General features: G+C 40.1%; 1 protein-coding gene across 1 annotated transcript; it reads right to left on the bottom strand.

Annotated features, from left to right (window-relative positions):
- Positions 1-4579: 4579 nt before the first annotated feature.
- Dppa2 (developmental pluripotency associated 2) lies at positions 4580-12505 on the bottom strand. Its single transcript, XM_076867023.1, is given in 7 exon segments — positions 4580-4682; positions 7331-7526; positions 8596-8854; positions 9792-9845; positions 9938-10074; positions 11487-11643; positions 12428-12505. Coding segments are annotated over 7 exon segments (984 nt in total).
- Between the last annotated feature and the right edge of the window lie 5441 nt (positions 12506-17946).

Below are 17946 nucleotides of genomic sequence, written 5' to 3'. Positions count from 1 at the left end.
ACAGAATCTCACTAAATTATTGAGGCTATCCTCAAACTTGCATTCCTCCTACCTCAGCCTCCCTAGTCTCTGATATTACAGGCATGCATCAAAGTGCCCAGCTGATAACTAACATTCTTGTATATGACTAGTGGGACAACCAATTGGAACAACCTCTATGGAGACCATTTAGTCATCTTAAATGTAAAAATGCTGAGTAGGGCAAGGTGGCACATGACTGTAATCCCAACTATTTGGGATGTTAAAGCAAGTCCAGTCTGGGCAATTCAGCAAGACCCTGTCTCAAAATTTAAAAGAAAACAAGGGGGGAAAGCATGGGCTAGGGATATAGCTCAGTGGTGGTTGATCCAGGGCTCAATTATCAGTATCACCAAAAACAAAGAAAAGCTTACAAATGCATATACTTTTACTCAGCAATTTCACCTGTAGGAATTTTGTTATTCAGTAAATCTTTTAGTAATTTTATTTTACAAGTGAGTATGTATAGTATGATTGAACAAAGTTCTATCATTGAAAAATATTTTACTCTATAAACCTAAGTACCTTTCTAATGATTATACATGCATAAACATTTTAAAAGGAATAAGTTGGGTGTGGAACTCAGTGATAGAGCACTTGCCCAGCATGCACAAGGCCCTCCCTCGGTTCAATTCCCAGCACCAGTGAAAGAAAAAAAAAATGCTACGGGCCGTAACTTCGGAGGTTGAGGCAGGAGGATCATAAGTTCAAAGCCAGCTTCATCAATTTATCCAGGCCCTAAGCAACTTAGGGAGACCCTATCTCAGAATAAAAAAATAAACAGGGATGAAATGTGGCTCAGTGGTTAAGTACACCTGGGGTTAATCCCTGGTATAAAATAAGAAAAAAAAAAAAAAAGGAAAAGAAAAGAACTAAGTATATTTCTGGTCCAGCATGTGAAAAACATACCACTCCCAATCTAACAAGAAAAAAGCCAAGCGTGTGTGAGGCTGTAGGTTCAATCCACAGTGTCACACACCAAAAAAAAGTCAAAAAAAAAAAGGAAAAGCAAGTCCAACAAACTTGAAAAATTCATACTCAGGATGCAACTGATATCACAGAGAAAACTATTGTTCCAAATACTGGAAAAAAGACAGGTAGATATTGAGAATATTTAGAATATTTGCCACAGGAGCCCCCAAAAAAAGCCTCCTCGTAAACTAGTACCTAGTTTCTTTTAGCCAGCACATTGAATTGGGCTTTTGACAAAATTTTATAAGGCATAGCAAAAGATTTAAACATGGTTTTTAAAGCACAAGGCAAGAGCTCGGGGTGATTGCCTACACCTGTAATCCCAACAGTTTGGGAGGCTGAGGCAGAGGATCACAAGTTCAAAGGCAGCCTCAGCAATTTACCAAGAGCCTATCTCAAAATATAAAAGGGCTGGGAATGTGGCTCGGTGGTAAAGCACCTCTGAGGGGTTCAATCCTCAAAACCAAAATAAATAAAACAAAAGTAAAGACGGGCTCAGGGACAGGGACCTGTAGTCCCAGCTACTTGGGAGGAGGTGGTAAGGACACTTGAGCCCATGCGCTCAGAGCCCACCTGGGAAACATAACACTTAGGGGGAAAAAAAAAAAATCCGACTAAGATATGACAGAGATGTTAAACTTATCAGACCAGAAATTTAAGATAACTTCAGTTAATATACTAAGGAAAGCTGAGACAGGAGGATTGTGGGTTCAAATCCAGCCTTAGCAACATTGAGGCACTAAGCAACAGTGAGACCCTGTCTCTAAATACAAAATAGGGCTGGGGATATGGCTCAGTGGTTGAATGTCCCTGAGTTCAATCCCCAGTACCAAAAATAATAATTTTATATACAAATACACACACACACACACACACGCACAAAGGGCTCTGATGGAAAAAAATGAACACTCAAGCACAGATGGGCAATGCCAAGTGGAGACGGGAACTCTGACACATGGACGCACCTAAGCGCTGGGTCAGCGGGCTTGAAGAAATGTCAATGCAAACACCCCAAACAGAAAAGCAAAAAGAAAATAGAATGAAAGACAGAAATGAATGCACAAGTCTGATGAGGCAATAGTAAAAAGCTTCCATGCATGTAATGAGAATACCAGAAGAAATATTTGAAGCAATGGTTGAGTATATCAAAATTAATAACACAAAATCAGATCCAGGAAGTTCAGAGGATAAGCATCAAAAAACCCTACATCTAGGGCATATTATATCCAAACTGTAGAAACTCAAGATAAAAAAATCTTGAAGGGGAAAAAAACAAAAAACAAAAAAAACACTAACTGTAAAGGAACAAGGATAAATTGAAATGGACACCTCACCAAAAGATACAGATGGCAAATCAGCATATGGAAAGGTGCTGAACTTCATGTCATTAGGGAACTGCAAAACTAAAACTATGAGATACTACTACTACATACCTGTTAGAATGGCTAAAACCCAAGCACAGGCAATGGCAAATGGTGACAAGCATGAGGTGCAATGAGACTCTTCTATCATTGGGCTGGGGACATAGTTCAGTTGGTACAGTGCTTGCCTTGCATGCTCAAGGCCCTGTGTTCAATCTCCAGCACCACCAGGAATAAAAAAAGAGCTCCATCATTGCTGGTAGAAATGCAAAATGCCATAGCCACTTTGAAAAGTCAGTTTGTTATAAAGCTAAACTCCTACCATGGAATCCATGCTTTTTGGCATTTACTCAGATGAGTGAAAATTTATGTACTACCCCTCCCAACACACAAAAATCTGCACACTGATGTTTATAGCAGCTTTATTCATAACTGCCAAAACTTGGAAGCAACCAAGGTGTCTTTCGGTAGCTGAATGAATACATGAACTGTGGTATATCTTGAGAATGGATATACTCAGCACTAAAAAAATAATCCATGAAGACATGAAGAGACCTTAAATACATATTTCAGACTATTTTAAAATACATGTGTATGATTCTAAATATAAAGCATCCTAAAAAGGGTAAAGTTACAATGTCAGTAAAAAGATCTGATTTATAGAGGCTTGGCGGGAGGAAAAAAACAGGTAGAACTGAGGAATGGAGCATTAGGGCCTAGATAATTATGAATTATCATGCAGAATGTTGGATACACGTCAAACCTTAGTCAGTGGCCAAGTGTGGTGGGCGCCATAATCCCAACTACTTGGGAGACTGAGGCAGGAGGATTGCAAATCCAAAGCTGGCTTTGGCAACTTTTTTTTGGGGGGGGGAGGGGGGTACTAGGGATGCTTTACCACTGTGCCACACCCCATCTTTTTATTTTTAGACAGGGTCTTGCTGAGCTGTTGAGACTGATCTCAAACTTGCAATCCTCTTGACCTAGCCTCCCAAGTCTCTGGGGGATTACAAATGTGTATCTCCACACCCAACCAGCCTCAGTAATTTACTGAGATCCTATATCAAAATAAAAAATAAAAAGGGCTGTTAATATAGATTAGTAGTAGTGTTTTCCTGGGTTCAATCCCTAGTAAAACACACGCACACACACACACACACACACACAACACACACACACAGAGATCAAAATCATAAGACGTTCAACAAAAAGCATGAAACCAAATATACAACTGGGGTTGTAGCTCAGTGGTAGAGTGCTTGACTACACGTGTGAGGCCCTGGGTTCGATCCTCAGTGCCACATAAAGATAATAATTCATTATAACTAGTAATAATAGGTAGTAAATAATTAATAATAGGCCGGGCTTGGTGGCACATGCCTGCAATTACAGTGGCTCTGGAGATAGAGGCAGGAGGATCTCAAGTTCAAAGTCAGCCTCAGCAATTTAACAAGGTGCTAAGCAACTCATGAGACCCTGTCTCTAAGTAAAATACAAAAATTGGGCTGGGGATGTGGCTTTGTGGTTGAGTGCCCTGAGTTCAATCCCTGGTACCCCACCCACCACCAAAATTAATAATATACCAATATTGACTCATCAATTAAGGAATGTACAACACTAATAGGACATGTTAATATTAAAGCCAGGTGAGATAATACACACCTATATCTAAGCTACTTAGAGGAGGCTGAGACAGGATTGCAAGAGCAAGGGCAGTCTCAGCAATTTAGTGAGACCCTAAGCAACCTTGGAAGAACTTGTCTCAAATTAAAAGGGCTGGGATGTGATTCAGTGGTTAAATTCCCAGTACCAAAAAATAAACAAAAAAAAGAGGCAGGGAGTTAGGGTTATAGCCCAGTGGTAGAGTGTCCCTGGGTTCAATCTTAGTACACACACAAAAAAATTAATATTAAAGAGAAGCATAAAAGAACTCTTTTGCTCAGTTTCCCCATAAACCTAGCAGCTTTGCTTAAAAAAAATTATATATATTAACTATATATATATATAATTAATACTTGAGTCTGACACAAATGATCAGGAGACACTGAAAATGAAAGATGGTCAGAAACCAGCCCAGCATTCATCAGGCTGTGTGATGATTTACCTATGGGCTCTCCACCACTTGTCCTGGGAGGGAAGAGGAATATTTGCAAATTTATGTCCTGTTTTGGGGCCAATAGTGGGAAAGCAGAAAACTTTTTGCCTGTTTCTTCTCAATTGCCTTCAGATCAAAATAGTACTTCAACATTGCTTAAGGTGGCACCTTTTGGTCTCCTACAGTGCATTGCTTTTTCTCTTGTTATAATTAATCCTTTCATCATCTTCTTATTCCTACAAGACAAGTTAGAAAAGAATTGTAAAAAAATTTACTAGAGTAGATACCATTTAACACTAACCCCTTGAAAGTGACTGATAAACAAGAAATGCAATTCTGGAGCTCCTGAGCAGTTTACCCCCATACAGGATAGTGAGTTAAAAGGATACACGGAGGGGCTGGGTTGTGGCTCAGTGGTAGAGCACTTGCCTAGCCCAGGCAAGGCCCTGGGTTGGATCCTCAGCACCACATATAGATAAATAAAGGCATTATACCCATCTACAACTACAAAAAAAGTATTAAAAAAAAATATATATATATATATATTTTTTTTAAAGGGTGCTTGTTTAATAGAGGAACAGCACTGTCTACTTATTCTCAGGACTCCTGTTTATTGCAATGGTCATCTTTTTACTTTCCCATCCCACAGTTCCTCCCCATTTACACACACTTATGATACTCCCATTAAAAAATGAAGAAACTGGGCTGGGGATGTGGCTCAAGTGGTAGTGCGCCCGCCTGGCATGCGTGCGGCCCGGGTTTGATCCTCAGCACCACATACAAAGATGTTGTGTCCGCCAAGTACTAAAAAATAAATATTAAAAAATTCTCTCTCTCTCTCTCTTTCTAAAAAAATAAAAAATAAAAAATGAAGAAACAAGTAGTACATATACACAATGGAATATATTACTCAGCAATAAAGAATGAAATGATGGCATTTGCCAGTAAAATAGAAAGAGCTAGAGACTATCATGCTAAGTGAAATAAGCCAATCCCAAAATGTTAAACAAAGGTTGAATGTTCTCTGGGAATGCTGACTCAAAAAGGGGGTGAAGGTTCACCAGATTGGGCAGGGGAGTGTAGGGAAAGGAGAGGGGATGGGAATAGGAAAGACAGTAGAATGAATCGGACAGAACTTTCCTATGTTCATATATGAACACATGACCAGTGTAACTCCACATCATCTACAACCACAAGAATGGGATCCTAATTAGAATAAGTCATACTCCATGTATGTATGTCAAAATGTTCTATTGTCACGAGTAACTGAAAAGAATAAAAAAGAAGTTAAAAAAAAAAAGAGAGAAAGGAGTAGGAAGAATGTGTGTGTGGGAGAGATTACTTTTATGGTCTCTCTAAAATCTAAAACAGCTTGTTTTTTTTTTTTTTTTTTAAGAAAGAGAAAATTTTTAATATTTATTTTTTAGTTTTCGACGGACACAACATCTTTATTTGTATGTGGTGCTGAGGATCGAACCCGGGCCGCACGCATGCCAGGTGAGCACGCTACCGCTTGAGCCACATCCCCAGCCCTAAAACAGCTTGTAATGTATGTTTTTTTCCTAGAGGCTATGTAATCATTATATTCTGAAAGAAGTGTCTGTCTCAAAGCTGGGCACCTGTAATCCCAGCAACTAGTGAGGCTGAGGCAGGATGATTTTAAGTTCAAGGCCAGCCTCAGCAATTTAGTGAGGCCCTTGGCCGGGCTTGGTGATCCCAGCGGTTCCAGAGGCTGAGGCAGGAGGATCATGTGTTCAAAACCAGCTACAGCAAAAAGCAAGGTACTAAGCAACTCAGTGAGACCCCATTTCTAAATATATATGAAATAGGTCTGGGAATGTGGCTTAGTGGTTGAGTGCCCCCAAGTTCAATCAATCAATCAATAAATAAGACTGGGGATGTAGCTCAGATAAATAAATAAATAAATAAAAAGACTGGGGATGTAGCTCAGAGGTTAGGCATACCTGGGTTCAATCCCAAGTACCAAAAAGAAAAAGGAAAAAAAAAAGTCTGTGTCCCCTGCCAAATGACTGAGCAATAATATATAATGACCTACAGAGTAACATATGAGACTATAAAAATCTTTTCTGGTCTGTTCACCTTTTCCCAGATTCACTCAATATATATGTATTAATAATCTTGACCTATTTGCAGTTTCCAAGTGTATGATAATCTCTTTTCCATATTGATATTGGCTATTTCCATTAAAAAAGGCCCAAATGATTCCTTTCCAACTGGTAAGCTCCCCCCCCCCCCCACCAAGTATATATAACCTCTTTGGAAACATCCCTAAACTACTCTAGTATAGCTACTTCCCATATATTTTCAGAGATTCTCTTATTCATTTCCATTCCAGTATGCTGCATGGATTTTCCAGTTTTTGTATCTCCGGGAAGTTATCTGACATGTGGTAAAAACTCTAATTCCTCTCCACCCCTTTAAACAGGTCCCTTAAATTGAGACGAAAAGACAAGTTTCTGACTTATCACGTTTTTGAGAATGGGGATTGAACTCACAGGCATTCCATTCCTGGATTTTATTTTTCTTTTACTTTTAAAAATAAATTTTGAGAGTTTTCCTAGTTTTCCCAAGATGGCCTTGAACTTGTGATCCTCCTAAATCGCTGGGATTACATATAGGCAGCTATATACAGCTGTATATACAGCTCCATGTCACATATTTTGTTAAGGCTGAAAAACTAGCCATGTTTATCTGAGTGCTAATTCACTACTCAATTCTTTTTACTTCCTCCTTTTGCCTGATTTACACAGCACCTTAAGAAAATAGCATGTTTATTCTTTCTTTTCCTATTAAATTATTCAGAAATCCATCTACACATCTCCTTTATTTGTATGCCATGCTTAGAAAAAAAATCAAATGTTACCTTTTTACACATTCAGGGCATAACATATTATCTTCTAGTCCCGAGGGTGGAAAAATACAGGCAGGTAACAGGAAGAGGGAAATCATCCTCCTGGGAGTGTCAGGGACCCAAGTCTGACCTGCATGGAACTGCAGGCGAACCCAGCCTGCTGTTTCTGCAGAAAGAAATTGGCCATGGACCACACACCACCTGACACCTGAGAAGGGAAGAGAAGCAAATATGAATGGCAAGATCTGGATGGTTCTCCAGTACAACCCTCAGGAAGTCACTCTATTTTATCCTTCTATTCTGCTGATAAATCAGTTAAATAAAATACATAAAAGTGCAGGGCTCAGGCACAGTGGTGCACCCCTATAATCTCAGTGGCTTGGGAGGCTAAGGTAGGAGGATCTCTAGTTCAAAGCCAGCCTCAGCAATGGTAAGAAGCTGAACAACTCTGTGAGTCCCCAAATAAAATACAAAATAGGGCTGGGCATGTAGCTCAGTGGTCAAGTGCCCCTGAGTTCAACTCTTGGTACTAAATACATAAATAAATAAATAAGAAGTGTAAATAAAAAAACATTATCATCTAGGTTCACAAATTATATAGAACAAGAGAAATGATAGTCAACTTTTTGTAATGCTTGCTTTGTGTCCAGGATTCTAAGTGGTTTACCCATTAATATATGTATTCTTAAGTATATTATTAACATTTATATCTATTTTTTTTCCCCCTCCAGTGCTGGGAATTGAATCTCAGACCTCAGAACTTCTAGGCAAGCACTTCACTGAGCCACACCCTCAGCCTAGCACCAAACATTTCCATGGTCATTGTTTGCTCTCGAATATGACAAGTCATGTGTTTCACATAAGTCTCACAATCATAGGTATTTATAATGTTTTCATAGAGAATGACACCAGGGCTTAAGCCAAGTAATTTATTTAAGTTATTCATACTTAGGAGATAATTAAATCAAGGATTTAAACATCTTTCCTTGTGTTCACTGTTACCAATGCCTTAAGAGGAAAAGACCTTAGGTGCTTTCTTCCCACCTTGGAATTCTGCTTTGTGATGAAAAAGGACAATTATCCTGTCACCTGGCCTGGAGATCCATCCAAACAAAACTTGGCTATTCATCGACCAAAGAAGAAGTCCCACATGAATCCAATTTCTAATCTACAGTTATTTTAACTAATTCCTTCCCTTTTGCCCCCTTACAGTCTTGCAGTAATAAACATTAACCTGTTTCTTGGGTCTAGTACTCACATCTTAAGGCTGATCTTACCTGAGGTTTGCAGCAAAAAGGCCTCCACAGAAGTAGGGATGGGACACGAATTCACAGCCTTGCGCTGATTGGCTCTGGCAGCGATCCTTGCCCAAGATGCCAATATGGACTCCTGAGCTGAATTTACCACTTCAATCATGTTAGTCTCTTCCTCTCTTTTAACCTTATGACTTTCCTGAAGCCCTGCTGCATTGGCCGCTGCCTTCCATTTCCTGGAAACTGGCTTCAATCTGGCCTCCTGAGATGTTTCAGGAATATCCTGAAAATGAAATTCATGGTAAGTATTTGGAGAAGTGTTACTGCCATAAGGGTGGCTTGTATTAACTTAAGTCATAGTTTCTCCCTGTACTTTACTGGAATTGTACCCGCTGGGCAAGCACTCTGCCAATGAGCTCTGTTCCTAGCCCTTGTTATTTTTACTTCTTATTTTTTGCAGAACTGGAAGTTGAAATTAATGATGTTCTACTACTCCACTACATCCCCCAACCTTTTTTTTTTTTTTTCCTGTTTCTCTCCCTCTCTCTTTTTCCTTGAGACACGGTCTATTTAAGTTTTCCAGGCTAGCCAGATGGCAATCCTCTGCCTCAGCCTCCTGAGTAGCTGGGATTAGAAGAGTGTGTGCCACATGCCCATTTTTTTGGCGGGGGTGGGTTACCAGGGATTGAACTCAGGGGCACTCAACCACTGAGCCACATCCCCATCCCTATTTTGTATTTTATTTAGAGTCAGGGTCTCACTGAGTTGCTTAGCGCCTCACTTTTGCTGAGGCTGGCTTTGAACTCATGATCCTCCTGTCTGAGCCTCCCCAGGCCACCCTGATTACAGGTGTTTGCTAGGGTACCCCAGCCCCTTATTATTCTCTATACTGACCTGAATGTGTATGTCAGTGTGGGAGCTTAAAAATATGAGCTCCCTTAGGAAAAACTGTTGATTGTTAAAACCATGGGGGGTGCAGGGTTGGGGGAGGCTGCTATTGCCACCTAGTAGGAAGAAGCTAAGGATGCTCCTAAACATCATGCAATGTACAGGTCTGCCTCTAAAACACACACAGAGAAACATTATTTGGTTCCAAAAGTCCATAGTGCTACAGCTAAGAAACCCTGCCTTGGAGGTGCCACATACATAGCACATTAACAGGCAGGCCAACCCACACAGAGCCCACCACCTTCACTGTCAGCCCCACACCCATCACTTACATATTTTTGTTCGGGATATGCATGCTTCTGTAGCCTCAAATAAACCTCTATTTTCTAAGGAAATTAAAAGGGAAATAAAAGTTAAGATTTGGCAAAGGTTTCCATCCTTAGATCAAGAAGCAGGGGATTCCCACCCATGTACTAACCTGGCCATCAGTACTCAAATTAAATTGTTGGCACCAGTTTCGCAAAGTATCCCGAGAAACCTTATTAATTGGAGGCAAAATGGTCGGCAAGGGAAGGGGTCGTATTTTACAATTAGGTTTTGTTTCAGGGAAGCAGACTGAAAAAAGAATGGAATCAAAGTAGTTTAGATTTATACAATTTTTTATAATTTCACAAAAATGTTCTCACTTTTCCCACAAACCAGTTTCCACTTTATATATATTTATATACACACACACACATATACATATACATATACATATATTTTTCCCCTTGATATTACAAATGAACAAATAGATTCAGGAATGAAAGTGCTTGCCCAAGATCACAGTTATTAAAATGGCAGACCTGGAACTCCAACCTACATTAAAATTCTAAATTCTATTTTTTTTTTTAATACTACATACTGCATCTTGTTTTCGTAGCCCTTGACCACCTGGATAGAACATTATATTGGATTTCACTTCCAAAGTGTCTAGATTTTTAACCACAAAATATCAGACACCAAAGAATCTACCCCTAAACTCTACCCCAATCAACAATGGTCCAGTCAGCCCACTTCATTTTTCTCTCCAACACATCTGACTTCACTCTGCTTAATTCTAACCCATCACTATTTATTTCATCTTGTAGTCAATTATTGGCCCAGAGGATAAAATCATCCCAAAGATACTTATTTGATGCCTTTCTATGAAGCACTAGAAACAGATACAAAAGGGTGCTTTTCAGAGTGGCTAGATTTTAGCAGTAATTCTCATGAAGCAAATACTAGATATTTTTCAAAATTATTTAAGAGGCAAGTATGTTTCAACGATTTTTTTTTTCTTGCATTTCTGGCATCCAATTCAGGGCCTCATGTATACTATGCAAGTGCTCTACTACTGAGGAAATCCTCCAGCTCATTATCATTTTTATAGATGAGGAGATTGAGCTCCATGGTTGGGAATTTGGACTCTTTATGTCTGGAAGCCTTATAAATATAGATCATGTTCTGGGCTGGGGATGTGGCTCAGTGATAGAGTGTTTGCCTAGCATGTATGAGGCCCTGGGTTCAATCCTCAGCACCACATACACACAGAAAAGATTATGTTGTGAGCCTGATGTGATAGTGCATTCCTATAATCCCAACTAAATAGGAGGTTTAGACACAAGGGTGCAAGTTTGAGTCCAGCCTAGACAATTTAGGGAGGCCTGTCTCAAAAAATAGCTGAGTCTTTGGGTTCTATTCTCAGCACCAACAAACAAATAGACTCAAACAAAAAAAAACAAAACAAAAACAAAAACCAGCTGCTTCTATCCAAAATAGCCCAGTGCCTATTTTGCATCTTAAAAGCCAGGCAGTGCAAGAAGCTTAGCATAGGAGAAGTATGGGAGTTGAGAAATCTCTTGCCACAGGCACTGGAGGTGGGATTTAGGTGGGTATTGTTTAGTTAGATAACAGGGGAGGGGGAAAAAAAAACAAAAAACAAACAACTTTTACTTTTCTTGGGCTTCCCAGTGCTGCTAACTGAGCGGTCTCTGTTCTCATACTCTTATTGTTTTTCCTGGGATTTTAAGGTTTGATACCTTCCTGTTTGATTTCTGCAGTTGAAGAAACACTTGTTTCTATTGGATATTCTTGTTCCTCTGTAACTGGGACCAGAGTTAAAATCACATTTTCCTCATCGAATTGCTCCTCAAGGAAGTTCTGGAAAGAGAAGAGTCAGTCACATATTCTCACTTGATGCCACACAACTAAACTACTTACTTTCAAGACACAAGGTACAAATAAGAAACTCAGGAGACAATAGGTGAATGGAGACAGTACTGGGATTCCTTGAATGTGGTATTGAACCTTTGCTAGATAAATGAAATAATGAGGAAACGGGCAAAAGTCAATTTGGAAATGGGTGATCAAGAGAAAACAGAAGATAGGATTTGGCTTTGAGGGATTTTCCTCAAGTTCTTTCCTCTCCATGAACTAAAACAAATACTTTCATTTATCTCATACATCTCTTCAGCATGTGTTACTTTCATTTATCTCGGAAATCTCTATGGAATGTATTCTTGTCTTTCTATCTTCCAGCAGAAAGATCTGGACTCAAGCTATTGTCAACTTTCACTCAAAGCAGTAACTTCAGCCAAAAAAGCCACTGACCCTCTAGAATGCTCTGTCTGCTTAATCCTCCGGCTCATTAATGCTATTCTGATTAAAGAAAAAACTCAAAGTAGCCTACAAATTCCTGAACTGGTCTAGCCCTGGCCAGACAGACAGAAGAGAATGCATACCTTCCTCTGTTCTATTCAAGATAACTACATATTGCCAAGAAGCATTCAGTGTTGTTTGTTGTTTGCAGTGCTTGTTTGTTGTTTGCAGTGCTAGCAAGATCCCAAGGTCTTGCAAGGGAAGGAAGGGCTTCACCATCAGTGTTTGAAGGATCCCAGGAGTGAAGGATACTGTTTAAAAAGCAGGTGGGTAGGAAGGGACTAACTTTTCCAGGTTTTCTACAGTATAGACCCGGTGGTAGTTGCTGGCTGTCTTTCTCCTGTTTAATCTTCATGGTGCACATGGTGGTAATTTATTGGTTTTCTTGATTTACAACTCAGGAAACCAAGTCTCAGAAATTAAATGAGCAATGCCACAGAGCAACACACACTTGAGTACGGTCCTGATGGTGTTTTTTCTCTTAACCCCAGGGGTGAATGGACGCCATTCCAGCCCTATTGTAATCTCAGAGTGGATTACTACTCCTCACCCCTCCCCCTATTTAAATCTCTTCCCTTAGGCTCTCAAAACTCTTAGCTTCCAATTTGTTATTTTTACATTTGTATAGCACTTTTCAAAGTGCTCCCGAGATTCACTTTTTCAGCTTACAAAAGAAAAAAATAGTTGACATTACTGGTGGAACATTACTCCACTCTGAGCAAAGTGGGGATGTGAAGCAGTCCTCTAGCCTGGCACAGTGGCCCCGGTAAATACACGAGGATATCTTAATTTAGTTTCCTATCCTGTCCAGGATGAATCAAGTCTAGTCTGGGAACCCATGGGATACAAGGGCATTGGAAATTGGTTGCTTCCTCCTCCTGGGAGAAAAAGCAATCGGTCACTTTACTTTCCGACTTTTGGTCACATTACACATTCCCTTTTTTTTTTTTTTTTTTTTGAGAGAGAGAGAGAGAGAGAGAGAGAGAGAGAATTTTTTAACATTTATTTATTTTTTTAGTTTTCGGCGGACACAACATCTTTGTTTGTATGTGGTGCTGAGGATCGAACCCGGGCCACACGCATGCCAGGCGAGCGCGCTACCGCTTGAGCCACATGCCCAGCCCCCATTTTTTTTTTTTTTTTTAATTTAGCTGACCATTTCTTTACTATTTTTATCTTAACCCGCTACAGCACTTCTTGTCTCTCTCTACAAGATAAATTTTTTCCTTCGGAGTTGGAAACTATTTCTTTTTATTCTCACCCAGATACACAGAGTATCAATCAAAAGAAAAGTTAAGGATCCATCTGAAAGAGGAGGAGGTTCCAAGATGGAGGTTTCTTCCACCCAGAAATGGATTGATTCATAGCAGCAAAAAGAAAATGTAAGTGAGACCTAGTAAGACTGTGTAAACCAAATGTGAGACAATTAATTCCTCGAGAAAGGAAACTTACCTTCTCAGTGACCCTGTCATTTGCGCCTGACATTTCCAGGAACACCGGGAGACGGCAAAGGCAGCAGGGCTCAGGACAGCTATGCTGTGTGCTCCTCGTAACCTGAGGCTTACGGACTGCTCCTTTTATAGGCAAATGTCTCCTTCTACTTCCTGTTACCCAGATGAGCTGTTTTCCTTTCTCTATTTCTCCTCCCTGATTATTATTTTTTTTTTTTAAGAGAGAGAGAGGTAGAGAGAGGCAGAGAGACAGAGAATTTTAATATTTATTTTTTAGTTATTGGCGGGCACAACATCTTTGTTTGTATGTGGTGCTGAGGATCGAACCCAGGCCGCACGCATGCCAGGCGAGCACGCTACTGCTTGAGCCACATCCCCAGCCCCTCCTCCCTGATTATTTGACAATGCAATAATTATTAGTTTCATTACTGTCCGGATCCTGTCTTGTTCTCTAGGTAATGGATGATTAAGTAATTCGTTTAACTCTAAATCCTTTTGATAAAAATGAGCTTTTTGTTTGTAAGGTGGGACTTGGGAGAAAACTGGAATCCACAAACCCTTGTTGACAACAAGTTCCAATTGAATGAAGGGAATATTCTAGAGTAGTTCCAGGACAATAGTGGTGATCAACTAAATGAAAAGACACTCAGAAGATTTTAGAGAAATATTTAGTTTTTTTTTTTTTTAATTGTTTTGGTATCAGGGATTGAACCCAATAGCGCTTAACCAGTAAGCTACATCCCTACCCCTTTTTATATTTTTATTTTGAGACAGGGTACCACTATGATGCTTAAGGTCTCCCTAAATTGCTGAGGCTGGCCTTGAATTTGCAATCCTCCTGCTTTAGCCTCCTGAACCACTGGGATTGTGTGCATGTGCCACTACACCCAGCTAGGGAGGTATTTTATACTACATTTATATCCCTGGGTGTTTCACTCACTGAATTTAAATTGTGAGGGATGTCTAACATGTCCCTCTTAGATCTAGTTCTAAACACAAACCTGCAGTAATAATGAGAAAATAAAGGTTAGGCTGTTGAGAATAGGAGCAGCAGCCAAAACATAAAGGAAAGAATGAATGAACTGCAAGCATTCCGGGAGCTCTGGAGCCAACCGCTGGAGGCAGCAGGCATCTGGTGATGAAGCAGATGCTTTCCTAGGTCATTGGAAGGAGTCAGCACTTCTAAAAGAACCATTATCCACAAACAACACCGCCGCACTGAGATGAGTGCCCTTAGAGTGGACCTTCTCTGCCTCTAGGAAAATGATTTGCTCCATTAGTCTGAGGACTCAGGGGCCTGAAGTCCATTTAATTTAGTAATACAATATATTCAAAATGGGGCCTACGAAGCCTCATCTTTAGTTTGTCGAGGAACTGGTTAGAAATCCAAATGGTGAGGCCCCACCCTAGACCTCCTAAATCAGATCTTGGAGGGTGGAGCCCAGGAATCCATATTTCAACAAGCCCTCTGGATAATTCTTACGCTCCTCAAGTCTAGAAGCCTTGGCAGGATTAGCAGTTGACCAAATGCCTTTGGAGATAGGTAGATCATGGTAGATAATGGTGAAATACCAGTTCCTCCCTTTTAGAACGAAAACCAAATACAGCCCAAAGAGACTCAAATCAGAAAGTTCTCCACCAGCTCATTTGGGTGTGGGGCCCCTGCAGTTTTGCCTGGGTGATTTAGAGGGAAGCTTACTTGGTGGGCTGAGATGATCCTTTTGCTAAGCTGGGACTGGGCTTCATGTAGAAAGACCATTTCATTACCATGTTTCTGTTCTTCATAGTATTTGTCACAAAATTAGTGTCTTACTTATTTTCCCAGAAGCTTTTTCCTGAAGTCTCTCATCGCCCCCACCCCTGGTCTTGCGGGTTGAACTCAGGACCTTGCACAAGCTAGACATAGAGCTCTACTGTTGAGCTACATCCACAGTCCTTTTTAATTTTTAATTTTGAGACAGGGTCTCACTAACTCGCTAGGTTGGGTTTCAACCTGCCACCACCTCCTGCTTCAGCCTCCCGAGTAGTCACCAGGACTGGCTTTCCTGTATTTATAGTGTTATATTATGGGAAGTTCAAACATGTTGAAAAAGAATCATTGGTGTCATGAATTCCCATGTATTTATCAGCTGCAGTAATTAACGACTTCTAGTCACTCTCGCTTTCAAATGTAAACCTCTACCCATTCCTCCTATACTAGGTCATTTGGAAGCTAATATCAGTTCTAATATTTACAAATAAATTCAGGGGAAAAAGTATTTTTCTTATCATAACTACAATAGCTTTTCCATATCTAAATATAAAAAATGTTTATTTAATATTATCAAACTTTTAAAATATATGTTGTGTTCATATATCCAACAGCATTCAAAACTACAGTTATCAGTTGGGCATGGTGGCACATGCCTGTAATCCCAGCAACTAACGAGGCAGGAGAATCACAGGTTCAAGGCCTGCCCCAACAAGTTGTTGAGAACCTCTCTCAAAAAAATAAAAGGAAGCCATGTATGGTGGTGCTCATCTGTAATCTCGGTAACTCAGGAGGCTGAGGCAGGAGGATTGCAAGTTGAAGGCCAGCCTCAGCAATTTAGCAAGGACCTAGGCAACAGGGCAAAGACCCTGTCTCAAAATAAAAAATAAAAAGGGTTGGGGATTTGGCTCAGTGATAAGGCACCCCTGAGTTCAATCCCCAGTACCAAAATAAACAAATAAAAGAGTTATTGAACTATTGTTCTCCCTGATGGTGATGGATGAGGAAGGAAGGGGATTCAGAATAAGAAAAGTAAACCCCATCTCATTTTGTCACTTGTTCCTTCTTGAGTTTATTTATTTATTTTTTATTTTATTTTATTTTATTTTTATTTTTATTTTTTTTGGTAACTGGGATTAAACTCAGGGGCACTGGACCACCAAGCCTCATCTCCAGCCCTACTTTATATTTTATTTAGAGACAGGGTCTCACTGAGTTGCTTAGTGCCTTGCTTTTGTTGAGGCTGGCTTTGAACTCACAATCTCCTATTTGAGCCACTGGGATTACAGGTGTGTTGTTCTTGTTGAACCCAGAGGCATTTTACCATTGAGCTACATCCCTAGTTCTTTATTTTTATTTACTTATTTATTTTTTTCTTTTGAGACAGGGTCTTGCTAAATTGCTGGGAGCTCACTAAGTTGCTAGAAGGCTGGTCTGGAACTTGCCATTCTCCTGCCTCAGCCTCCTGAGTTGCTGGGGTTACAGGTATGTGCCGTCATGCCCTACTCCATTTTTTTTAATTGGCTCTTTTTAATGACACATGACCCCCGCTCCATTGTTGATACTATAAAATATTAATTATGCACCAACTTAAGCTTGGTTTAATATTTAGAAAACTTAGGGTCTATGTTTACCAGGCTGAGATAAGGAATAGTTTTTGAGGTGGGTGGCTTTCTTCCTTTGATTTCTTCCTTTGATTACTTTCTATTACCACAAAGACCAAGGACTCAATGTCAAGTATGTAGATTCCACCAATTATGCTTTGGAGATTGAGGAAATAACCCCTTGGTCTCCAAGATTTTGGACAGGATTCCAGTTATTACCTGCTTCTTTTTAAGCTCCCACTATAACAGTCAAGGATTATGATAATTTTGTTATCATTGTCAAGGCAGGTCCTTAAAATTGCTTATCTTCCCCCCAAAAAATTTACAGTCACATGACTGAATGGCTATAGATCAGCTGGATGTGGTGAGGTACACCTGTAATCTCATCTAGTTGGGAGTCTGAGGGAAGACAATTGCAAGTTCCAGGTCAACCTGGCCAATTTTAGCAAGATACTATCTCAAAATAAAATTTTAAAAAGGGCTGGGGGTATAGCTCAATGATAGAGCACTTGCCTAGCATGCATGAGACTCTGGGTCCAATCTCCAGTACTCAAAAGAAAGAAAAAAAAAAAAAAAAAGGAGTAACTCTAGATCACTTAGGGGAAGTACTGGGGAAAATCATTATAAGGAATACCATGGCGGTACATAGTCCTTTCTCCCAGGGAGCCAGCCATATCATTACTCAGTGGGTCCCAGAACTGAAAAATCAGCTCAGGTTTGGAAGCTGAGCAAGAGACATTAACTTTTTATTGGTACAATTGCCCCCAGCTTCCTGCTTCTCCATCCTTGACTTGTTTTCATTGTCGATGTTAAGCAGCATCCTTGTTGGCTGCCCATCAAACCTTGCCCCTTGGGACACCATGCTCCATAAACCACCTTCATTGTCCCCCACAGGTCAAACCCCTTTGGCTGTCCTCCAATCTTTCTGGTAATTGCAAGCTCCTGGCTTCTAGTGATTAAGTGCCATAATCTAGCTTTATCACTTCAGGTCCATCATCCC

This window comes from Callospermophilus lateralis, chromosome 10 (genome assembly GCF_048772815.1).
Source record: "Callospermophilus lateralis isolate mCalLat2 chromosome 10, mCalLat2.hap1, whole genome shotgun sequence".
NCBI lineage: Eukaryota > Metazoa > Chordata > Mammalia > Rodentia > Sciuridae > Callospermophilus > Callospermophilus lateralis.
This window is presented reverse-complemented; position numbering and strand designations above follow the sequence as displayed.